This window comes from Odontesthes bonariensis, chromosome 2 (genome assembly GCF_027942865.1).
Source record: "Odontesthes bonariensis isolate fOdoBon6 chromosome 2, fOdoBon6.hap1, whole genome shotgun sequence".
Classification (NCBI taxonomy): Eukaryota; Metazoa; Chordata; class Actinopteri; order Atheriniformes; family Atherinopsidae; genus Odontesthes; species Odontesthes bonariensis.
In genome coordinates, this window is record NC_134507.1 from 39,501,729 (window position 1) to 39,527,641 (window position 25,913).

At 41.4% G+C, this 25,913-nt stretch overlaps 1 protein-coding gene across 1 annotated transcript; it reads left to right on the forward strand.

Annotated features, from left to right (window-relative positions):
- The first annotated feature begins 5,051 nt into the window (after positions 1-5,051).
- Positions 5,052-16,374, forward strand: LOC142388056 (NACHT, LRR and PYD domains-containing protein 3-like). The gene is made up of 8 exons (XM_075472931.1): positions 5,052-5,140; positions 8,506-8,756; positions 8,945-9,025; positions 9,832-11,368; positions 11,866-12,039; positions 12,382-12,555; positions 14,643-14,689; positions 14,816-16,374. Exons 2-8 carry the CDS (start codon positions 8,513-8,515, stop codon positions 15,337-15,339), a joined length of 2,781 nt encoding a protein of 926 aa, XP_075329046.1. The 5' UTR covers positions 5,052-5,140; positions 8,506-8,512; the 3' UTR covers positions 15,340-16,374.
- The last annotated feature ends 9,539 nt before the right edge of the window (positions 16,375-25,913 follow it).

The window sequence follows — 25,913 nt, forward strand, 5'->3', positions numbered from 1 at the left end:
ATGCAGCAAGACAAATCCAAATGCAGTGACAGATCCATACCTGTACATACTGTGCACGTGCTGCCTTGACGCGGTCGCTGTTTCTTTGAAATGGCACCTTATATAGCTGCTTGGTTGCCACCAGATTGCGTTTCAGGATGCGGTCTATTGTTGCCAGACTGACACTGTTTATGTTCATAAAAGTCACCTGGTCAGCTAAGACCGCTGCCTTTATCTCACGCAATCTGATGGCATTGTTAGCAACTACCATGTTCACAATGGCAGCCTCCTGTTCAGCAGAGAAAATTCTTCCTCTGCCACCAGTGTGGGCCAGTGTGTTGATTCTGTGAAAATAGTGCCAATGACTGTAAATACTGTAAATGTACAGTAATCAGAATTCTACTGTATATTTTGAAAGTCAGTTACAGTACTCTATTGGAAATGACTCTAGTAAAACTACAGTAATGCATTGTATTACTGTATGGCAACACTTTACAATAGTACAGAAATGGCTGTTGCCAAGAGTGCAAATACAGTGAAACACAGTACAGTACGTAAATTGACCAGCAAACTGACTTACCTATTTTCATTGCGGAAAGTACGAACTATTGATGCCACCGTATGCCTGCTCAGGTTTGGCTGCACCCTTAGTCCGGCCTCTCTCATGGAGAGACCATGATTTACAACATGGTCAATGATTGTTGCCCTAATTTCATTGGAACTCCTAACACCAGGGCCACCTCCCCTGGCAGGGGCCTGTCTAGCTCTCCCACGACCTCTTCCTCTTCCTTGTCCTCGTCCACGTCCTCCTCGATCCATGCTTGGTGTCAACTTCAAGCTATTGACCTCTTTGATAGGTTGAGAACTACTTGCTTTGTTTTGCAAAGAGAGTTCACACAGGTGCTGATAATTTTTAGAATTGAGAGAGCAGTTCCAATTGGCTGCTACTAAGTGTCTGCAATGTGTTGCCATGGTAAATCAGTTATGTTTCGTGTCTCTTTGTGAGAAGTGTGTTAACTGTTTTGAAAAGTGTATTAAAAGTCAAAGAAAATTGTGTGAAAGCAATGAGAAATAGTTAACTGATTCACCAGAGAGGACTCTTGCTGTGCAAAGAAGGTGTGAGCATTAGATAAAGTTGACCCATGATGTGCAAAATGTGTCAAAGCAATCGAGAAAGACTGTAATCTGGAGTTTATCACATTTTATTGACCATCACAGTAGGGGAAAATACATAACTCGTCCGGTCTGCGATTTACATCGCCAATGCTGTTGACAGCCGTCCCAGCTGTCAACAGCGTTGACAGCGTTTCTTTGCCACCTTTCGTCTATCCATGTCGCAAATCTAGAGGTGCGGCCCTTTTTGTAGAAGGCGTGGTTAGGATCATTACGATGGATTTCACCCGCCGGATTTATCAACAGCTGCTCGGTCTTACGATGGGATTGGTGTGGTACGCATGTTCTGTAAATCTCACTTGAGCCTCTGCGTACGACGAGTTCTCCGCTCATATCAACGATGCTTTCTACGACGGCTTGATAAATGAGGGCCAATATGACTATTTGTAGTGTTTGTCTTGTGTCTTTGTTACATATTGTCAATCACTGTAATGGCTGTATTGCGTACTGCTTCATTCTGCTATCATTCTATAGCTTTTGTAGGCTACTTACAAATGTACTGCAATATTGCACTACTGTAAACTGCAACACATGTATTTTGTCTAATTTACATTACAATTGTATTTTGTTTGTCATGCTACAATAATGTGCTGTATCATACTGTGACATTGAGGTGAGATTTTGGACTGGCCTATGGGCCCACACATACACACACACACACACACACACACACACTGAATCAAACACGGTAACAGTACAGTAAGGCTTTCTTAGAGAATTCTGTAGTTCCTTCATTGCCTGAGTGCATACCTGTTTTCCCCGCGAAAGGTTTGTTTGATGGAGGAGACTGGAGCGTGGCACATTAGGCTGCACTCGGCGCCCTGCCTCTGCCATTGTGAGGCGATGGTTGACTACATGGTCAATAATGGTGGCCCGAATTTCATCCAGGACACGATGATGTCTGCGAACTCCTCTTCCTCCTATTCCACCACCATGAACCCTCACTCCTCCTCTTCCTACTCCTCTACCACCACGCACCATCAATCCTCCTCCTCCTCCTCTTCCTCTTCCCCTTCCTCCTGGTGGAGGTTGGCCTTGTACTTGCGGTCTGTCCATGTTGACATTGGAAAAAGTACTAGCACCAGAACAAGCTGTATATACAGCAATGCCAGCATTCAAAATCATAGACAACACCTGTCAGGTAACTCACCAAACTGATGGATGTGGGACACTCCTCCTCGTCAGAACCTGCTTTCACCTGTTACCTACTCACCTGATTGTCATGAACGTATGAAATGTTCCAAAATATGTGTACTGTATTGTATTCCAATTTCTTAAAGAATTTTGACAATTGAGCAGACAATGAAATTGTGCTGACAAGTTTTGGAGAGAACAACCATTACACTGAGAACCAACCAATTGGGATAGATCAGCAAGATGCACTTGTTTGGGAAATGTTCTAAATGTAGGCTGATTGTGTTAAATGTAGGCCACTTGTACATAACCATTTGCAAAGATGTACTAAGTGCTTGAGACATGTACAAAGCATTTGAAATGTGATGAAAGCAATGAGAAATGCCATTCTGTTCTGAGACACCGCCTGTTAGTTTGGGGATTTGTCCATGTCATTTTGAGAATGTCATCTCAGTTTCAAGAAATGAGCCAAACCAATCGAGAAAAACTGTAATCATCTTATCCTGGATGTATGTTTGCTGGTGTAGCTCATTATTTTTCTTAATCTTTTTAGTGCACCTAACACTTCTACTTGAATATTTCTGAACTTTCCGAAACGGTTCTGTATCATTCATAGTTATCCCTCCATCTGTCAAGCAAAGTTTAATGTGAATTTCCAAGATTAGAATCATCATATCATCATATAATCCATCAGCTGGTTTGGAGGGAATGTTCTAGCAGGTGTAGAATGTTCAGGAGGCAACATGGCTGTGATAAACCCAGCAGTGGTCACTAACCGGAAACAGCTTGGAGGAAGATGACTTATGACTGCGATATTTAGTTATGGAGCAGTTTAACGTTTTTAAAGTTCACATCAAGAAATCGAACATGTGCAAAAAAAAAGACAAGATTATTTTTATTGTTTTATTGTTTTATGGCACATTAATGTGGGGAAAAATGCTAAGACTGTGAAGTTAGAATAAAAACAACGAGGCTGTCTGCTCAGAACAGGTCCACAGAAAGACAACAGCTACTCCATAAGATACTAAAACAGCATGAGAAACAGACATGGCAAGAGGAATGGAGCTTCTGGCCGCAACAAGAACCAAACTGGATGAATAAATGCTGCTGGGATCGCTCTGAGGAGTGGACACAGTGTGATGATAAGGAATAAGTGTCATAAGTTAAGAGCTAGAAATTGGAAAACCAATACTGGGGACCTAAACAGAATAGTACAAAGTGAAATAAACAGGTTCATAACCAAAGACTATGGCTTTTATCTGAAAAAAATGGGGGTTTAAGCACTCACGCAATCACAGACTCAGTGTTCACAACAGACAGCAATGTCAAACAACAGAAAACAGGAAGATGAAGACACCACTTCAAACCACAAAGGTTGCAGCAGTTACAAAAGTCATGAAGACATCAGTTATTCTTAATCTGGCACCAAACACTGTACTCTGCATACAGTGAAGATCAGCCAATTACCTGAAAACTCATGTAAAACATATGTTTGGCTTTATTTAATGATTATTTGTTGACATGATACATCCTAACTTCTCTGAACACGTGGGGAGCAAACTTAACTTGATTTTAGAGATTATTACCACATGGAGGTAAAACAAGGTTCAGTTTTCTGCAGCACGCTCACATGGAGCTGACCCAGGAACAGTAACAACCTGCCAAACTTTTTAAGATGTAACCATCAAGTCTCTGAAGCTCATCCAAGTAGCTCTGATTTCAAACCCTAATCAAGTGAATTTAGGACCAAAATCCAACCTGGAAGTTGGTGCCAAGTCTTGTATTTTGTCATCATGTTATTAAGCGAGTTTAACCCAGAGGTGAAGAAACTGATCTCATATGTGGGGACTGAAACTGCACCACAGTCCTCCATCCATCCCACTTGTTCCTCCTAAAGAGGACTTTGTGTCTTGTTCAATGAGATGCTTTGGAATGACATTTGTTCCAGTGTTGAAATGCTCATATTTTCCCTCCACAGCCTGTAGGAGTGGCAGATCCGAGGAGCCCTTATGGGCCCAATTTAAAGGTATGAACAGATGATCTATTTGGTCGTTTTGACTGGAGGACAGTTTGGCCAAATCACATATGTGACACCATGGAGGTGTCAGGTGTGGGCCCAGCACAAGGTGACAGAAGTCAGATGAAATCATTTAAATAATAAGAACATTTTTGACACCAAACAGCCAAACCATTAACTGTATCTTCCAATTTTGTGGAATATTTTGACCTCTTTCAGTGTAACACCAAGATGCTGCTGCTCATGTGAGAGTCCAAAGTCTCTGTGAGGATGATGATCACCTATTATTTCATGAGACTCCAACATAAAGAAGCCGTTCATTGTTCAGTTTCAACAAACATTTGTCTTTTGCTCTTCACAAAGTGTTTCAAACTCCTCCATTTTCACACATTTCAAAGTGTTGTAGATTCTATTTAAAATGGCCCTTCACAAACTTTCTCAAAAACAGGACAAAGATGACCACATCTGACTATTAACTTGATATCTAGTTCAAACTAATTAATCTGAAGCAGCAGAGGTGGAGTGTGTGTCCGGATGAGTTAAGGGTGAATTATAGTCAGCAAAAAACAACTGTGGAACGTTCATGAGTAAACTGACAGCAAAGGAAGAGAAGGACTGCTTCCAGCAGCTCATGTAGAGGAGGAGCAGTCAGTGCAGCTGTCAGCCATCAGCCGATGGACTTCCTGTTCTATGACTAAACAAACAGACCAAACAGGAAACTTTTTTTGTCCCAGGTTTGAGGCTTAAGCCAAGATGAGCCTGTTATCATGAACAAGTTCCTTTCTGACTCTCACTTCTGATTTTCACCGTAAAAAAGCATCTTTCCTCTGTGTGAAGGTAATGTATCTAACACTTTGAGCGTTTCATTCTTTAAAGACTCTTTGCTTAGTTTGTTTACTGTTCTTGTGTTAAAATCACAGAAACATTCATGCTATGATGTTAAAGTAACTCTAAACTGTCATCTCAGATTGAACTGTGTGTAATATCAGTCAGTATTAGAAATGAGATTAGATCTCTAGACATATACGTATATATAGACTATAAATAGTGGTTAATGTTATGGTGAGAACTCCATACAGTCGATTAGCTTTTTGTTTGAATCATTGTCTTTGTATTGTCTGTGCAGTGGAAAATATATTACTTTAAGATTTTTAAGCCCTAAAAATTTGATAATATTTCTGGGGAGATATTGATTTTATCTTTGCACATTAATGCAGTTAAAAAATGTAATTTGTATTATTTTAGTTATTTCAAAGGTTGTGGTTTTAGGTTGTGGTTATGGTGACAGCTATGAATTCAGCTACAAGTACAAAGGGCTTTGTGTTGTGGCTGGTGGTTGGATTGTCTGAAATCAGATAGCTTCATCCACAGTCACCATTTTATAGACTGATTTTTATTCAATTAAAGATGTTGGTGAGGATGTTTCATGAAATCACCGGTAAAACTGGGAGGGGTCCTCATGTCAAACACTGACTTCTTTGGAAAGTACAGACTGTCTTTGCTTTTATAACAAGTGTTTGAGTTCCAGTTTTTCTCACTTGGAGGGAAGCAAACACCAGCCCGCTTTCTTTGTGTGCTTGCACTGATGGTGAAATTTAATTGCAATGACAGAGTGTTGCAACACCACTTAGCAAAGATAAAAAAGGGAAGTAACACAACACTGGAAGTTTATTGATTCGGGTTGGGGAATTTCTTTCTTGATGATGACATAGACAGATTTCAACACTATGATATTTGGATTGTAAAACTGTTTATCTATATACAGAAATTGGGATTAAAGGAACTGTTTTAGGCTGGTTTAAGTCATATTTATTTGATATATTTCAGTTTGTTCTTGTAAATGAAGAATCTTCCTCACACACCAGAGTAAGTCATGGAGTTCCCCAGGGTTCTGTGCATGGACCGATTCTTTTCACTTTATACATGCTTCCATTAGTTAACATTATTAGACAGCATGGCATAAATTTCCATTGCTATGCTGATGATACCCAGTTGTACTTTTCTATAAAACCAGATGAACCCAATAGGTTGGTCAGACTACAAGCATGTCTTAAAGACATAAAGACCTGAATGACTTAGAACTGTCTGCTTCTAAATTCAGACAAAACTGAAGTTGTTATCTTTGGACCTGAGCGCTCTAGGGAGAAATTGTCTAGCTATATAGTTACTCAAGATGGTATTTCCTGGACTGCTAGTGCTACGGAGAGGAACCTTGAAGTTATTTTTGACCAGAATTTATCATTTGATTCACATATAAAACAGGTTTCTAGGACTGCTGCACCTTAAAGGTAAGTGGCATCTTGCAGTTTGGGGGCCTGCTAAAAATTTGCTGCTGCTAACAGGTGTGACACAATACAGAAGATAACATTCCTACCTCAGTTATTTGACTTGGTTAATTTGACATGATATAATCATGCCAAAAGGGGGAATTGTTAAAATTGGCTTTGTTCTTAGACATTATGAATGAAATAGTCTCTGTACTTTTCCACAATGACCTAAAGTGATCCAGGAATGGGAAGACAAAACAACTGGGAAAGCAGGTGCAGATTCACACACACACATTGTTTGGCTGATCCAGAGAATACGACGAAGCATGTTGAACCTACTCATGTCCAATCATACTTGCTTGAGTGTGAGTCCAACTTATGTGAAATGATGAGGAAATGATAACCGGAAATCGAGGCTCAGTCTGACGGATTTCCTGCAGGAGCTCTGTTCCACTGAGCCCAACGCTGAAATGCTTGACACTTTATTTAACTTGAGATTCCTCCGGCTTGTTCTTGAGCTTCCATTGAAAGAATCAAGCTAACAGGAGGTAGCAGCAAGAAGAGTGGACAGACTGGTGAGGAGAGCTGGCTCAGTGGTGGGCACAGAGCTGGATTCTTTGGTGACAGTGGCACAGAGAAGGACCCTGGATAAACTGCTGTCCATACTGGACAACGCCCACCACCCTCTGCACAACACCTTCATCAGGCAGAGGAGTGTGGTCAGTGGCAGACTGCCGTCTCAATCCTGCTCCACCAACACACTCAAAAACTCTTTTGTTCCAATGGCCATCAGGTTGAACAACAGCTCTAAGTGATGGCACTTCTGTATTTCACTGGTCACTTTATATTTCTAAACTTCCATCCATCCATCCATCCATTTTCTATACCCGTTGAATCCGTCGGTCGGGTCGCGGGGGGGACAGGGGGGCCTATGCTAGCGGTCATTGGGCGAGGTCATTGGGGTACACCCTGGACAGGCCGCCAGTCCATCAGGGCCACACAGAGACAAACGAGACAACAAGACAAACAACCATGCACGCTCACACTCACTCCTAAGGACAATTTTAGAGACACCAATTAACTTAACATGCATGTTTTTGGAGAGTTGGAGGAAGCCGGAGTACCCAGAGAGAACCCACGCATACATGGGGAGAACATACAATTTCTAAACTTGTTTTTAAAATTTTTATATTGTTTTGAAATTGTTTATAATTGTATAAACATTTTATTGCTTTATTATGTCTTGCTACTGGATGCTTGAATTTCCTTCGGGATCAATAAAGTATCTATCTATCTATCTATCTATCTATCTATCAATCTATCAATCTATCTACATGATCCTCAAACATCCCATAGTTAAGCTGCTATAGGCCTAGACTGCTGGGGGACCTCATTGGCTTTTATACTCTGTGGTTGTATCTGTCAGAGGTATATATAAATTATTGTATCTGCTCTTACAGAGCACTCGTTTTCTATACATTTTGACAGAAAATCCTTTTTCAAATTTCAGTAGAAAAATTGTTTATTTGAAAACTTTTCAAACATCCACGGGGGATAAAAGTAATGGCAAGGAGAAAGTATCCTTAATACCGACTGCATCTATGGATTCTCCACTTCTTAGATCACCAGCAGTTCTCTTTGACCACAGTCAGCTGACGTTGCTCTCTGGTTCACCTCTTGAACTATACGTCACCGTGATGTCAGAGCAAGTTGGGATCAAGAGGGCGAGAAGTGTGTGACGATCACCAGTGATCAAATCTGGGCTGGTATGAGAGTATGTGGAGCTGAATAACAAAGTTTTCTCATTGATAGCATTCCACTGCAGTCAATAACAGAATCCATCCAGAGCTAAATCATCAATGAAAACAGAAAAGATGTAATGAACAGTGGTTCTTTGTGCTCCTGCCATGAAAATGTCCTCTGATCTTTCTACAGAGCAAAGATGGAGACGCCTGTGAAGCAGCAGCTGCTGGAAACACTGGAGGATTTAGGAGAACAGGAGCTAAAACTTTTCCACTGGTACCTTCAGAATCCTGAGTTACTGGATGGATTTGAAGCCATCAAAAAGTGTCGTCTGGAGAAAGCAGACAGGCTGGATACAGTGGATATGATGGTTGAGATGTATACCACTGAACATGTGATGGAGGTTACAAGTTCCATTTTTAAAAAGATCAAGATGAATAAAGGTTAGTCAGAAGAAGAGCAAAGCATCAAGATGTACGTGGTGGAGAATGCAGACGATGTTTTACAGCATGCATCAAACACTAAAAGCTTTACTGTGAAGGTTCAAACTTTATGGCTCTCTGATTTCACATAGTTGTTTTATGAAGAGGAATTCTTTATGATTGATTTCAGATTAACTTTCCTCCAACAGGACAAGCATCACAGAATGTGTTGGAAGGCCTGTCGGCTGGAGCAGCTTCATCACCTTCATCATCTTCCTCAGCATCAACAGGTATGTGATGTCAGTAACTCAGCAACACAAGAAGCCAATCTGACTGAACTGTGAACACCAGAGCTACAGCAAATGACACACTATTCCTTTCAAATTGTCTTTGCTGAGTTACATCAGTGTGTAAACACACACTGAATGTGGTGCTGACTGTTTGGTCAGTGTGTTGAGCTTGCATAGAGGAAGACCTTCTGCTCTGTGTTCTTTGTGCAAATACGGCATGACCACTGTAAAAATTGGAATCACTATAACTATATTCCTGTTAGAGAAAAGTCTGACAGAAATGATTCAACAGAAATGATTCAACACAAGATGGCCTCTCAGAAACGTGTGTTCTGCAGTGACTAAGGCCACAAATGGAAGCAAACAGCACTTTCAGATGCTATCACTGTATGGGTCAAAGCTTCAGATTTCACTTCAACTCACCTGTAACTTGTGGTATCATGTGATAAATGGAGATGATGTACAACTTTTATTGTTGTTTCCACAGGGTTCACTTTCTTTTAACTGTTCCCACCTACAGGGTGTTTGAATGATTCTATGTGGACATGAACATTAAGATAATTTGTGTAAAATCAGTGAAGAATAAACACATTCTTTCATTCCCCAAACTGATTATACGTTGTGAGATTAATCTGAAATGATGAAACAGCAGCTTCATTTGCAGTAATAAATGACAAACATTTGAAAGAAGCACATTACAGTCACAAAACACATGATTTAACTTATTTCATGGTGTTTGATTCTTATTGACACAATAAACTGCTTAATGAAAGAAAAATAATTGCATTTCTTATTCTGTCTTTCAGAGGCTCTTAACAGGTGTCAGCCTAAGCTTAAGTCCAACCTGACAAAAAAGTTCCAGTGTGTGTTTGAGGGGATTGCTAAAGCAGGAAAGCCAACCCTTCTGAATCAGATCTACACAGAGCTCTACATCACAGAGGGAGGGACCGGAGAGGTCAATGATGAACATGAGGTCAGACAGATTGAAACAGCATCCAGGAAAGCAGGCAGAGCAGAAACATCCATCAGACAAGAAGACATCTTTAAAGGCCCACCTGGAAGAGATGAACCAATCAGAACAGTGATGACAAAGGGAGTGGCTGGCATTGGGAAAACAGTTTTAACACAGAAGTTCACTCTGGACTGGGCTGAAGGCAAAGCCAACCAGGACATCCAGCTCATGTTTCCATTCACTTTCAGAGAGCTGAATGTGCTGAAAGAGAGAAAGTTCAGCTTGGTGGAACTTGTTCATCACTTCTTTACTGAGACCAAAGCAGCAGGAATCTGCAGCTTTGAACAGTTCCAGGTTGTGTTCATCTTCGACGGTCTGGATGAGTGTCGACTTCCTCTGGACTTCCACAGCAAGGAGCCCCTGACTGATGCTACAGAGCCCACCTCAGTGGATGTGCTGCTGACAAACCTCATCAGGGGGAAGCTGCTTCCCTCTGCTCGTCTCTGGATAACCACACGACCTGCAGCAGCCAATGAGATCCCTGCTGGCTGTGTCGGCATGGTGACAGAGGTCAGAGGGTTCACTGACCCACAGAAGGAGGAGTACTTCAGGAAGAGATTCAGAGATGAGGAGCAGGCCAGCAGGATCATCTCCCACATCAAGACATCAGGAAGCCTCCACATCATGTGCCACATCCCAGTCTTCTGCTGGATCACTGCTACAGTTCTGGAGGATGTGTTGGAAACCAGAGAGGGAGCAGAGCTGCCCAACACCCTGACTGAGATGTACATCCACTTCCTGGTGGTTCAGGCCAAAGTGAAGAAGCTCAAGTATGATGGAGGAGCTGAGACAGATCCACACTGGAGTCCAGAGAGCAGGGAGATGATTGAGTCTCTGGGAAAACTGGCTTTTGAGCAGCTGCAGAAAGGAAACCTGATCTTCTATGAATCAGACCTGACAGAGTGTGGCATCGATATCTCAGCAGCCTCAGTGTACTCAGGAGTGTTCACACAGATCTTTAAAGAGGAGAGAGGGCTGTACCAGGAGAAGGTGTTCTGCTTCATCCATCTGAGTGTTCAGGAGTTTCTGGCTGCTCTTCATGTCCATCTGACCTTCATCAGCTCTGGAGTTGACTTACTGCAAAGAGACAAAAAAAGCTTTTTCTGGTACAAACTAAAAAAAGCAAAGCTAAAGCATCTCCATCAGAGTGCTGTAGGCAAGGCCTTAGAGAGTCCAAACGGACACCTGGACCTGTTCCTCCGCTTCCTCCTGGGTCTTTCACTGCAGACCAGTCAGAGGCTCCTACGAGGCCTGCTGACACAGACAGGAAGTAGCTCACAGACCAATCAGGAAACAGTCGATTACATCAAGAAGAAGATCAGTGAGGATCTGTCTGCAGAGAGAAGCATCAATCTGTTCCACTGTCTGAATGAACTGAATGATCGTTCTCTGGTGGAGGAGATCCAACGTTACCTGAGTTCAGGAAGTCTCTCCACAGACAAACTGTCTCCTGCTCAGTGGTCAGCTCTGGGCTTCATCTTACTGTCATCAGGAAAACATCTGGATGTGTTTGACCTGAAGAAATACTCTGCTTCAGAGGAGGCTCTTCTGAGGCTGCTGCCAGTGGTCAAAGCCTCCAACAAAGCTCTGTACGTATAAACAGTCAGATGTTTGTTCTTAAATGCACTGGTTTGTTTTAATAGATAAAAAAAGTAAGTTAAATTGTTTAAATTTATTGCAGTTTTATCTATAAAGTACCAGTTCATAGCATTAATGAAATTCCCAAAGAGGCAGGATCAACCCAACCATCCCTTTGGAAGAACGTGTCAATTATCATTAAAGCATTGATGAGGAAAGCAATAGTTTTTTCTAATTATTGTCTCCTCAGACTGAGTGGCTGTAACCTCTCAGATGAAGGATGTGCAGCTCTGTCCTCAGCTCTCAGCTCCCAGTCCTCCAGCCTGGCAGAACTGGACCTGAGTAACAACAACCTGCAGGATTCAGGAGTGAAGCAGCTTTCTGCTGGACTGAAGAGTCCAAACTGCAGACTGGAGAGTTTGAGGTCAGACTATATCAGCTTGTTAAATTGATCAAATCTAATATTTCTTCAATCTCAACTGAAGGAGTGTAATTTGCTATGACTTGTCAAATTATCTTTTGCTTTAAAAAAATGTCAGCAGGATGTTGCAAGTCGAATATAATTTTCAGGAGAATGAATTGTTTTTCACCTTTTTCTATTAATATCATTTAGTTATGGACCATCAATTTCTTCTGATTGGGTATTAAAGCCTTTGTTTCACAACCAAAATGTACCTGATCAAAACAGATTTGAAAGATTTTTATGTTCCTGATGTTTCAGAGCAGTTCTCTCAGAGTTTCTGTGATGTTCTGTGTGTGTGTGCAGCCTGTCAGGCTGTCTGATCACAGAGGAAGGCTGTGCTTCTCTGGCTGAAGCTCTGACCTCCAACCCCTCCCACCTGAGAGAGCTGGACCTGAGCTACAACCATCCAGGAGCCTCAGGAGTGAAGCTGCTGATGGCAAAAAAAGAGGATCCACACTGCAAATTGGGAACTCTCAGGTATGGAGAGGACTACTGCAGCACAGTTTTTGATATGAGAAGAAAAGCTGGAAACATATTGTCTTTTACTCAGTGTGTTTATTCAAAGCTCTGTTTACTTTGTGCTTCCTCTCACTTACCATTTATGTGGGATCTTCACATCAACTGGCTCAGACAGCTTCAGCTTGTTAAATGAACAGTATTCATAACTTAAACTGTTTCAGCTCAGAGATAAAGCCACCAGAACTAAATTTAACAATCCAGAATGCTCAAATTATCACCAGCAGAAAATAGATTTTAAAATGAGTTCTAATTCTCTGACATTGATCATAAAATATATTCTCTTTGTGCTCTTGCTCAGATGCAATAAAAATTTTTACAGTGTTTAATGTTATTGCTGGCAAATATTCCTTTATGCAATCTAAATCCGTAATGCTGTCAACAACAGAGACCCAGTCTGGTCCAGGACTAAATCAATGGCATCCCCCGGGACTGGTTCACCTTCAGGCAACACAAACATATCTGCAGCAGCAGGATTACGAGAGTCACATCACAATATTATCCATAAGCTCCCTCCCTAAAAAATGAACCGCAGGTGAGGTGATCAGCATCTGACGACCTGGTGTTAATTAAGAGTGGAAGTAAATTCTACAGAATCCACAATGGGCAGGAAAGGATAGATGAATATACATAACTGAGAGTAATGACCTAGAATATAAAACATAACATGACATCCAAACTGATGAACTAATATGGAACCACAACAAACTGCCTAAGGTGGTCTGTCCACCAAAACTCACAGAGCAGGTAAGGAGGGCATTAATCAGAGAGGAAACAAACAGACCTGAAGGAGGGTCAGGGTAGACTGGCACAGTCCCAATCGGTTGGCGACCTGCCCCTGAAATGCCCCGGTTGGAACTCCAGTGTGCACATCAGCTGTGGGCCCAGGCAGCGCATGCCTCCTCGCTGTGTTGCGCTCCAACGCCGGCCGCAGCTCTGCGCACAGTTCTAGGAGGATTTCCCTCAAAACGGCTGATGAGTCAGTCGCCATCATGTGCCAGCAAATCCTCTCTGTCTAGTGAACACACGCTCTCTTCGAATTGCACCATTTGCATTTCTAATACTGCTAAAGCAGCCATTGTTTTTAATGGTATGCATTGCACCACTTTGCGCTGCTTTTATATCCACTCGTGTAATTGCAGACACATGGATGCGTTGATTGTTTATCAGTATTAATTTTTCATGTATCTCAAATGTGCACATCACTGTCTGAGGACTAATTGTTTTCACATTTATTTATTATAACAGTTTCCCAACATCACCTTAGGTGTCGCCAAAGAATCAACAGCTGCAGAAACGTGCGTACGCCAGCCCTGAAGCTGCCGTGAGGCACCGCACATTTCCACGGTCATTTTGCTCTTTATACATCTGATCGTTGACGTGAAAAGGTGCGTACGCCACTATTTTGTGCGTACGCACCCTTTGTACATGAGGCCCCTGGACTTTACTGGAGGGTGGCCAGAAAAAGCCACTGCTTACTGAAAAGTTTCCTAAAAGTCACAAGGCAGAACTGTTCAGTAATATAGACAAAAATCTACATGAAATTATTTAATTTCATTGTCCTGCCATAAGACTTGGCAAACATCTGCAGCCAAATGAAAATCCAAATCCTTCTCCAAATCCATGAATGACAAAATCATAACTATTCCTGAACAAATTGGAATAGGATACATCAAGAATATCGTGATTTTAACATGATATCGATATTATTTTTTCTTGCAATTAAAAAATAGGTTTGAATGGACGTTCCTAGATTATTCTAATGAAATGGTACCATGTACATAAAACTGAACTGAAGTGAACTAAACAGTATCCTTCCATAAAAGTGCAGATGTGTCTGATCTTATTGACGACTGTACAGTCTAAACGCTTAACCTCCTCTTTCAACGATGAGCCTTTATTGACTCGGTCAAACCTTCCATAGCCCCAGCAGAGATGTTTTCACAGTGGGTGATGACGGGGTCTACTCGTTTCTTTCTGCCTGATTCAGTAAAGATGAAAACAAACTGAAGAAAACTTGCTGCTCTGACCCCTCCCCATCCTTTCAGGGTGGAGCCTGCTGGAGAACGATGGCTGACACCAGGTCTGAGGAAGTGTGAGTGTGTTCTTCATCTGATTCATGACATCCAACCATCTTCACACTGTCACATCACTCATTGATTAAAGTTAACAGATGATAGATCAATAACTGCAGCTGGATTGTGTTTGTTCTCTCCATCAGATTCCTGTCAACTCACAATCGACACAAACACAGTGAATATTAACCTCAAATTGTCTGACAACAACAGGAAGGTGACATTTGTGCAGTTCGAGGATCAGCCATATCCTAATCATCCAGACAGATTTGATTACTTGTGTCCTCAGCTGCTGTGTAGCAATGGTCTGACTGGTCGCTGTTACTGGGAGGTCGAGTGGAGTGGAGGAGTTGGTATAGCAGTGAGTTACAGAGGAATTAGCAGGCAGTTCCCTGATGACTCTGCCAATCAGTTTGGAAGGAATGATCAGTCCTGGAATGTAGACTTCTGGGACGGTTCACGTCTGAGTGAGAGACCAACATCCTCCTCCTCCTCTGTCTCCCACAGAGCAGCAGTGTATGTGGACCATACCGCTGGGGTCCTCTCCGTCTACAATGTCATCTCTGACACACTGATCCACTACTACACCATCAACACCACATTCACTGAACCTCTTTATCCTGGATTTAAATTCACATTCTATGTTCCTGGTTCTGTGCGCCTGTGTTGAGTCTAGAACAAAGACTCTCTTAATGTCTGAGAAATATGCCCACTGTAGAACAGAAAGCTCAGTCTGTAAATATATTTACACTTTTTCAACTGAGACCATTCAGTTCATGTCAGCTGCAGTTAGTTTGCTGCACATGTGACAAACTGTGATGTCAGAGAGGAATCACTGAGCTGATGGGTTAGTGAACTTATGATGATGAATTAAACAGAGCTGGCTCATTTGTCTGATACTTTCTTGGAGTAAAAATGACAAACTGGGCCCATTTCATTCTTCTAAGCTGCAGTAAATTTGCTGCAGCAACAAACTGTGATACCTGTTATGTACTCACGTCTTTTTTGTTTTATTTCCACCAAGATATCAGAAATAAGCCTTTCAGAGACTGCCAGGTTATATTACATGGCCTCTGTCTTTTCAGGGTAAAACAGAATAAATGTTAAACAGGCTTCTCAAGCCCAAGAGGAGCGTCTGTGTTTTGACATGATGAAAAATGTGAACAGGACATCAGACTGTTTCTGGATCATACAAAGAACGGATCACAGGAGAAGGAACAAAGGGACAAAACGGAACAATTTGACTTTCTACACAACACAAAAATGCCGTATTATTTAGGCATATACGTCAGAGCGTCGGGTCTGTTGAAATCCATTGCTTTTATATTCAGGTAAAGACCTCCAGAACCAAGTCTGAGAACTAAACTGACGTCTCAATCCAAAGAGAATACAGAAACATATTCTGACAATTATACTAACCACATAAGAATCAAACCAGCCCTGTGATGGACTGGCGGCCTGTCCAGGGTGTACCCTGCCTCTCCCCCATTGACCGCTGGGATAGGCTCCAGCCCCCCGCGACCCGACCGACGGATTCAGCGGTATAGAAAATGGATGGCTGGATGAATCAAAACAGTTGATGGAAATCAAATATGTTTGAAGCATAAAGAAGAGTCCTGTCTTTCCCTTTTTTTTTTACATCTTATCATTAATTTATTTTGATCTTGTTTATTTTTTCTCTCTCTTTGAAACATATGTATTATATCATTAATGTATGAATGCATGCATGTGTGTATTCATGTGTGTTTGTGAAAATTATTTCCATGCACTTACTAACTGTTATTGTGGTTTAAGAACAAATAAAATATAGAATGAATATAATCAGTTTTCACACTTTATGTATGTTTATTTCTATTTCTGCCACAAATGTACATTTGATTTATTATGGTTATTAAACCATTTTCATTCCCTCCATTATCCCTCATGAGTAGGAGCATTTAAGGAGCACGCTGCCAGTCCTTCGGCGCCTGAGTGTTAGCCATTCATGGTAAACTTCAAGCCTCCATGTTCGACTCTTGTATCTCCTGTGAATTGTTGTAAACAAACACAAATTTTGACATGAACATAAGAGTTGGGTTGGCCACCCCTGACCTAAAATATAACAGATAAAGGCAAGCGGCTTGAAATAATCTTACAATTGTCACAGAACTTGTCCACTGGTCAGGAGCTAGGCTATAGCATATGAGCAACAGCGCCTTCCTGCCTCGCCATCCGAACTTTCCGTGGAACCGTGTGGCTCCAACTCATCCAGGTATGGCTCGTATCTATAGGGCATAACGCCCCTCACATTGTCCTCCAGCATTGGTCGGACTCTGCCACTTCGAAAAATGTGTCAGGATCCGAGGATGAATAGGAGTTGTCAGAATCCCTGTTGTGGCTATGACAGGTGTCAGGATCGTTCCGGAGTGTACGTCATAGGTCATGTGACGGACTAATAGGAAGCTCGCCAGCAGATCGCAAAAATCGCACTTTTAAAAGGCTGTACAAACTCAATTTCTCTATCATAATGATTAAAACCAGCTTCAAGTGACTATTTTGTATGTGTACTTTCAATGTGTTTATGTATATTACAGTATTTTCCAGGTGTCATGAGGTCTTTAAGTTAGCAAACTAAAATCAGCTAATAACTTAGCTTAGTCTTAGTTTAAATACATTAAATATACGACGCTGGTTAGTTCAGCGACCAAATCTATCTTCAATTCTTTACCTTAAGCATTCTATTAAGTCATATTTTAGAGAAATAACAATAATTACCTGATATGAATACCTCACGTCTGGCAATCCTCTCAACTTCGAGGGAAAAAGGTAGAACGGTCGTGGAGACGGGAAGGAAACCCCGTAGTAGGCGTGTCCATGAACATACAGTTGAGGAAACTTAATTTTTTGTGTTAGAATCTTTCTAATCTTGTTAGAAAGTTGAGGGAAACAAAAAAATCTTGTTTTGGTGAATCAAATGTCCTTGTTGACCAAATTCTGAGAATATGAGTTGGGCAAACATGAATTCATTTGTGAAATGACACAATTGTATTTCTGAATTAGCTTACAATACAATTGTGTGTAAGTACAACAACTGTAATTTCCTTTTTTTACAGTGTAAAGTGTCCTTGAGCGTTGAGAAAGGCACTTTTTTTTTAATTAAATGTATTATTATAGTCCTTGCTGCAGCTGGCCCCGGTTCGAGTCCCGCATCGGACGGCCCTGTGCTGCGTGTCGTTCCCCCTCTCTCTGCCCCCTATTTCCACAGCACAGAAAAGCTTACTTTAAAGTGCTTACCTTATGTATATATATATATTTTTTTATGTACAACAAAGATTCAGGTAAGTCTTTTCTTTTGCTCTAAGATTTAGTTTTTAAGAATTTAGCCGGAATGGCATGTTAAAGTTTAAATGGAAGATCAATTGTGTGGTGGCAGAAAGCGTTGTTTTCAGTTCATTGTGACACTCCACATGTTATGCCCTTCCATATCCTGGAAAATAATTTTTTAATCCTCTTGACATACTTTCTATTGGATTTGACCTCGACAAGATGCGAGGGGTCTTCTGTCTTAGAAGGGGTGATTTTGTCCATGTCCTTTATGGCAAGAGATTTCTTAGTGTCATCAGCTTTAGCCTTTCCTTTGCGGGATGTTTATAGTTTTCAACTTTTGTTGCATGTTTATTACTGACAGTTGTAACCTTTCTGTCACCTTAAGTTTCGTTTCAAGTTTGTACTGGATGTTCGATGATGATGATGATGTATACCTTTATTAATCCCCCAGGGGGAAATTCCATTTGCTCATGACAGACAACACAGAAACAAACAGGGAGAGAGAGTGTGACCAGGCAACGCAGCCTGCTTTGCAAGCGCCGCCAGATAAGAAGGAAGGGGAACAACATCGGGTGAGGGGAGGGAAAAAAATCATACTTCACACTGTACCCTTATCAGGATACGGTCTGAGATCGTAAAAAAAACCTCAGCACAGAAAAAGCATCACATACACATAACAACACCTTAAGCAATGGGACAGTGAAGAGGTGAGGAGTTGCATGTGTTATAAATGAGCATGTATGTGTGTGCGTGTGTGTTTGTTCAATAAGTCTGCACAGAAAGTTGGATCAGGCAATTGTCCTTGACAAGTTCGAATATGTCAGCCAGTTCCACAACAAATCTCACAGGAGTGTCAGGAGGGGAGGGGGAGCACATGGGAAAGAGCATCATGTTATCATAACAAACGTGGAGAATGATTTTGCAGCTGGCCACTAGGCCAGTGTGGGGCGCCGGATTGGAATAACAATTAATTTAGGTCAGACAGACAACTGATTGCGCTCTCTGTCTTTTGTCCATTGCTGGTATCTCATGGCGAAGTCCCGAATTCAGCCGAATTGTGGGATGTGGACCCTTTCCGCCCGGTCCAAGTGATCAATCAACCATTCTCCCAGGTCAATCCACTTCTCTTCTGAGTCCAGGAATCTCAGCCAGCCTGCGAACCTGCGCAAGGATCGCCTCCAGCTTCCGATTCTGCTCACGTAGCATCTCAGTCTGAGCGTTGATTGCTCTTGTGACCCCATCGAATGCTTTCCACGATCTCTTAATTTCACAAAATACCAGGTATCCTCCAACTCCAAACAGCAGGAACCCGAGTATCATAAATCCGAATATGTAGACGTCTTCCGCGTCCTCGACAGCCAGCATCGCTAAACACACGGTGCGCCACTTCCCCCATACGTCCTCCGAGTATCCAGCGAAGAATGTCCCGTCGGGGCATGAGGCTTCTCCTTTCCTCATCTTCGCGGTTGAGAAAATTTGATCAATAGCATTGAGATCCCAGCTGACCAAATCCATCTTACTTGAATTCCTGTGATATGTAAAAAGATGCTCAAAAAGACACAGACACAGACAGGCTGAGCAGGGCAAAAAAAGGGAGGGAGGAGCAGAGAGAAATGCGACCTCTTCCACCGAGAGCCAAGACATACTTAGACTTTCCGTGGCTGTTACATAACACTCGACTGTTGCTTTCTCTAGCTGGGACTCCATGTTTGTGTGTGCTCGGCTTACATTGAAGACCAAGCGCAAGCGCTTCGCTTGGCGTGATCCTTTTCCTTGGATTTATGTGCAGCATCTGCTTGAGGAGGCTAATGAAAGCGTGAGTGTCCTCGGTGAGATCTTCAACTCCAAAGTGCAGTTTTGGCAGCTCATCTAGAGTCCTTATCTTATCACAAAGGCCCAGATGTGCTTTCCCCCCGTTGTTTTAACATAATCCGCTGGTGTATTCAGCCTCCAAGAGTTCTGGGTAAGAGTAAAAAGAGTTCTTTGTCCAATGCTTCATTCAGAAAATCCTTGAGGCATCCCTAGCCACTGCACAATAGCTCTAATGGAACCATATGTGTTCCCAGGAAACAAGTTTTGGCCAATGAACAAGAAGGCCAAAACGCAGCCAACAGACCACAAGTCAATACCTTCGTCCATTGGGAGGCCCAGGATGACTTCTGGGGCTCTGTAACCAAGAGCCTGAATGTTAGTTCCCATAACAAGTTTTGATGTATTCCTTGCCAAACCAAAATCAATCAGCTTCACATGTAATGGTTGTGACTGATGGTTGACCAGCATTACATTGTCTGGCTTTATATCTCCGTGAACCATTTGAATTCTTTTCAGTTCCTTTAAGGCCACCAGCATCTACTGAGCAATAACGCTGATCTCAGACACATTCAGTGGCATGAAATCCCTTCCGTAGAGTAGGTCCAATAAGCTTTTGTCAAGCTTTTCAAAAACTAAGCAAACGTGACCCATGTATTTGAAATGTTCATGAAAGGTAACCAAGTTCTTTTCAAGATCAAGCTTTCTGACTTTTTTTAAGATTTTATGTTCTCTTCTTCCCATGTCGCGTCTGTCTCTTCTCACTATTTTGACTGCCACAACTTCTTGTGTGTGCAGATTTCTACACTTGGCCACTTTCCCATAAACACCCTCACCCAAGAATTTGTCGATGACATAACCACCGCTTTCAGTGGGCATAAACATGTTTTTCTCAAAGTGTTTTTTTTAAACGGGGCATTAAATGATAAATTGAACATTCTGGTCGCCATTTCTGTTCAATGTTGTATGTCTCCAAAAAAAAAATGGATTCAGTATAATCAAATTTAAAGGGGCACTAGGTAGCATTTTCACATAAAATTATAGCCTTCAGGAGTTTGCCAAAGGTTAAACAAGTCAATAGTAAGCGAATGAAGCCTCTCGCTCCCAACAGGGGTCTGTATGCTGAGAATCCCATATGTAACTTCTGCAGGAGCGACCCGCTTCTGAAGTCTTGCAATGCGCGAGAAGAGTCGTTTGTGTTTACGGCACTTAGCTAGGTACTGTATGCTAGCTGTAGTTGTAGGCTATGTGTTCGCTTGCGTTGAAGAGCCAACACCAAGCGTTTCATATTCTGCCTTTCACAGACTGAATATGAAACGTTCGATGTTGGCACTTCCCATCTTTGTGAAATTTCTCCAAGCGTGATCTTATTCATCTACCATAGTGATCTGCGTTTTAGATCTTAAAGAGACAGGTTAGCCTGGCCCTTCTGATGATCGTTCTCTAATTCCTCCTGAGTTCGAGACGTAGCCTAGCTTCAGAAATACACGGACTGACCTGATTAGAATAAGAATAGCGTTTTGATCCGAACAAGAATTGTTATCTACACATGAAAATGGATTCATTTGTTCGGATTATGATTGTAATCGGAATAGTGTAGAGCTAGTCTGCGTTATTGCGGCGTGTATGTTGGTAGTGCCTGCGCGCATCTGTCTAAGATGTAACTTTTGTAAGTGTCTGCTAATACAAAGGAATCACTCCATGAATACACCATGATGAGGGAAGAATCCCATTCAAGATCAGCAACAGTCCATCCATCATCTTCCGCTTCTCCGGGGATCGGGTCGCGGGGGCAGCAGCCTGAGCAGAGAAACCCAGACGTCCCTGTCCCCGGCCACTTCCTCCAGCAACAGTATTATAGCATATTATCTTGAGTTCTCTCTTTAGAAAATCTCTGATTATAGTATCTTACGTGGGCAGTCTACACTTGTGAATCAGATGACCTAACTGCACTGACTAAATAACACAACGGCAGCATTCGCCCCGATTTTTAGTTAGTGGATGTGTATAATACAAACAAGCAAAACAACCAAATTATCATAGGGAAAACGGACAATGTATAGAAGACATCGTTTATCTGCCAGGTTGCACGAATAGGTCAGAGGTCTCATACATTCATTGCGCTTTGGGGGGGGCATTTTTACGACGGTGTAGAATTTCAGGGTGACCAGTAGAGATCGCTATACTGCCGCTAAATTACCTTGTATCCCTTTAAATCTTCTCCAAAAAAGTTCGAGAACAAACAGAAACAGGACACACAGTAATCAAAGTGACACCTCTGAGAAGGGCGTTCCTACCAATGACGTCACCCTCTTACACACGTGTTCTGCCTCTGATCTTGATTGAAAAAAAAGTCGAATTCGAAGGTGGATTATAAGGCACAGAGCACGCAACTTTTCAATATCATCTCTGGTCTTAGAAAATCAAGCAGCCAAAAGCTTGAGCTATTGTTGCTGAAATTTGGGAATTTATGATGAGGAATTAGAGGGAAAAATACAAAAGGGAAAAAAAAACAGATCCGAGACCTTCCATTAACGCTGTCTGACAGGATCAAGAAGCTCATTTGTTACTAACAAAATGCCCCATTCCAACTTTGTGTCTATCTGTACTGTTATTCTCTTATCGGTTATCCTCGGTTATTGTAAAGATGTTTGTGCATGTTGCATATAATTTATTAGATATTCGAATCAAGGGAGTAGGGTTTCAGCAGAACCACGGACAGCGCTGTTTGTTTGCGCTGTCCATAGTACTGAAAGCTGAAATTGAATAACCTCTCAGAACGCCGCTCTGAAGCTGCTTTTAAAGACTTCCCACGTATCTCTTTGTTCTGTTAAGTACTGTGTTAAGGCACGTATTGTATGGCATATGTGGTGTAAAGTTGGCTAAGCATTTGAGTGAAGTTCTTTTGATGGGAAAACTCAGTAGTACTGAGTCTGCACTACTTTGTGGTTGTCGCTTGGGTTTGTCATTGTCACAATTCATGCAACACAACTCTTTATCAGCAGTGCATTTCTGATATCTGCTTTACAGTAGCTCTTTTGTCAGCTCAGTGAAATACTAAAAACATTGAACTAAAATACAATCATGACTAGTATTTGTAGTCATAAAGATCCGGCTAACTTCATTGCAGTGCCAATTCATCATCACGCTTCAATTATTGTTCAGAAGACTCTTAAGTCCACTCTTAAGTAAGACCTCTCGCCTTTTATTTGTCATTACAACAATTATCACTCAAATCAGAGAACTGAGAAAATGAGTCTGTTTTCCTTAATGTTACTTCTTGAATTTAGCTTTGAGCATCTTTATGGTCTTCACTGTTATAAAGTCTTCTATTGTTATAAAGACAAAGCCAAGTATGTCCCCGTAAACTTTGTTTTTCTCTTCATAAAACAACGACCAGCAGGATGGTTTTATTTGGATAGCCGTGTCGTATTAGTATTTCTGTCTGAAGGTGACTGAAAGTGGCTTTTCTTGTACAAAAGCCATTCAATCTGTGATCATTCTGACCGTACCATGTTAGGATACAGGTGGCTTATCATCTCACCTATTTGGTCATGAACCTTTATTCTTTTTCTTTTCTTCTGTCCTGCTATTTTCCACCTAAAAGAGGTCTTCATTGTCCTTGTCTCCTTCCCCTGTCCCCAGGTGCCGCTTCCCTCACTTTTTACATGTTCTGAAATCGGCATGCTTGCATCCACGTACCTGATCATCCCCAGTTGTATTCAAAACTTCCAGCTTTCTATCAGTCCTTTGTGCAGTTTCCTCCTGGCTACCCAGTTTTGTATTGAAATGGAATGGAATGCAATAGAATGAAATAGAATAGAATGAAATAGAATAGAATGAAATGATATTTTATCAACACAAGAGTGAAATTCTAATGTTGTTGTTTCATTGCATGGAATTATTGCTGTTGGCAGGAAAAACCGCCCCTATCGTTCCATGTTGCAGCAAAGCTGAAGAAGCCTCTGACAGAACACACGTCACTCTTTAATTACTATGAAGAGAGCGTGTAGCGTTGTTCTTTATGTTGAGCAGCTTTGGCAACATTCTCCTGTGCACAACCAGCTCCAGGGCAGTACCCAGCACAAAGTCAGTCTTCTTTATTAGTTAGTTCAGTTTCTTTGAGCCACTGGCTCGGACATTCAAGAGAAACTAATTGTTTCCATGCCATGTATGGGACGACCAGTTCACAGTACTCAGCCTCTTGTCCATCACCAACACATTCCCATGACTGCAACGTTTTTTGGATTAATGAGCCCTTGACATGATTTCAACGATACATCTAGTATCGTACCTCATCCAGGCATAAATATCTGTCCTCATCTAAATTGAGACTACATTTACCCCTAAGCAGTTTACTCATTATTTCTTCTTCATGTAAACCATGTTTCAATCATAAAATCTTTTTCATCCACTTTTCAGTCACCAAAATTAGATAAGCGGACAGTGGTAACCAAGCAGCCTGTGGAAGTGAATGAGAGGACGGTGTTGTGGAATTTTTTATCAAGGTGGATAAGAAGTTACTCAATAACCAGAGAAAATCTAGATTTTGTCTTAAGTTTATTCAAAGGCACACAGCGTTTGAATGTCCCTCCGTCACTGAGCAAAGTCAGAGAGTGAGAGCCCTGAACAGAATGAGCACAGCCAATATATAGTGCGGAGGTCATCTCTCCCCCTCAGGTTGGGAACAAGGAACATACAAAACAAAGATCAAAGATCAAGAACCATAAACAATAACCCCCCTCTTCTGTGCTCTCTTGTACATCTGAAATGACACAGTTTATGAGGTAGCCTCTTTACGACCCCCTGAACTAATCTCCCCAAAAGATTCTAATATCCCCCAATAGAGTAAACATCTGTTTTTCCCTCACTGACCATACAGAAGGGTCACCAGTTGAATAGTTCAGATGGAAAACAACAGACTTTGGATAAAATGGGACAACTAATACCAATAGTACTTACTTAATAAAAGACTACCACTTAAGAATTTTCCCATCACAACGGCAACTCATGCATCTTGGTCATGCTTTTGTAACTAAGATCCCGAAGAAAACTGGAAAAGTGTTTCTTTGTCCACGTTTCTGTTTAGAATGTAACTACTGTTCACTTTGTTGTCACTGCAGTCTGTGGCCGCCAGCATGAACTAGAAATTGACCGCTACTAGGTCTTTTTTGGATGGTTATAAACAAAAAACAGAGAGGATGTAACTTTATTCTTTCAGTTAGTGTTGTGTGTATCTTGGGCGCATGAAAGAAGTTAAACTCGTGTCTTTATTAGCAAAGGTGGAATTGATTGATATGCTCACAATTCTGTAAGTGGGTGACATTCCTTCTTTATCTATTATATTTGGAATTGATATTCTTCAAAGTATATACATATATGTACTGTTTCTGTATGTTTTCAATTTAGTTCCACAGCTCGTCCGAGGTGTCCATAAATGTGATGTGCTGAATTTGAATGAACTGGAATTTTACAGCAGTACCTTTACTTCTACGCAGGTAAAATATCAGCAAAGAAAGATACTGCAAGCAGATGGTGGTTCCAGGTTTGACTTCATGGTGACACCTCCTGACAGGAACTGCAGCTTTCAAATAATCAAAGCCTAAGAGATTATTTTACAGTATAATAGGGACACACAAAAGAGCGTAGATATGTCAATTTTGTTTGTTCATTTCACCAGGAAGCCCAACTAAGATGTAGTTTGTGCCACAGACTGCAGTACTAAGTGCGTCAACAGTAGGTGGCGGCAGAGTACCGCACAATCTGCTGATGAAGAGAAAGAAACTAAACTACAGTACTTTCTTGTCAGTGGTTGGATCAGGTCCTGCATTTGGCAGGGATATAGGTACTTGGCCTCTGCCAAGTGTTCAGTAGTCTTATACTTGGTCCTTTTACTGACCCATCCAAAAAAAGAGATTAAGTTTATTGCTTACTTGCTATCTAAAATGAGTTAAACTTATTTTTATAACTGTAAGTTAAACATTAATAAAAAAATAACCAATGTTTTAAATAACTGATGAATATATAGAAGTCTTTTACATGAGTTGTACACTTAAACGCCTAAAAGTCATACTTAACATTGGGTTTTATTTTGCATCACTTATCCTAATGTAGCTTTCAGCCTGCATC

Bases quoted from the DNA above. Each gene is read 5' to 3' on its own strand.
- LOC142388056 (XM_075472931.1), top strand. From the start codon at position 8,513: ATGGAGACGCCTGTGAAGCAGCAGCTGCTGGAAACACTGGAGGATTTA. The intron at 11,369-11,865 runs GTCTGCAGAGAG...TTGTCTCCTCAG, and splicing joins AAGAAGATCAGTGAGGATCT to ACTGAGTGGCTGTAACCTCT. The intron at 12,556-14,642 runs GTATGGAGAGGA...CCATCCTTTCAG, and splicing joins TGCAAATTGGGAACTCTCAG to GGTGGAGCCTGCTGGAGAAC.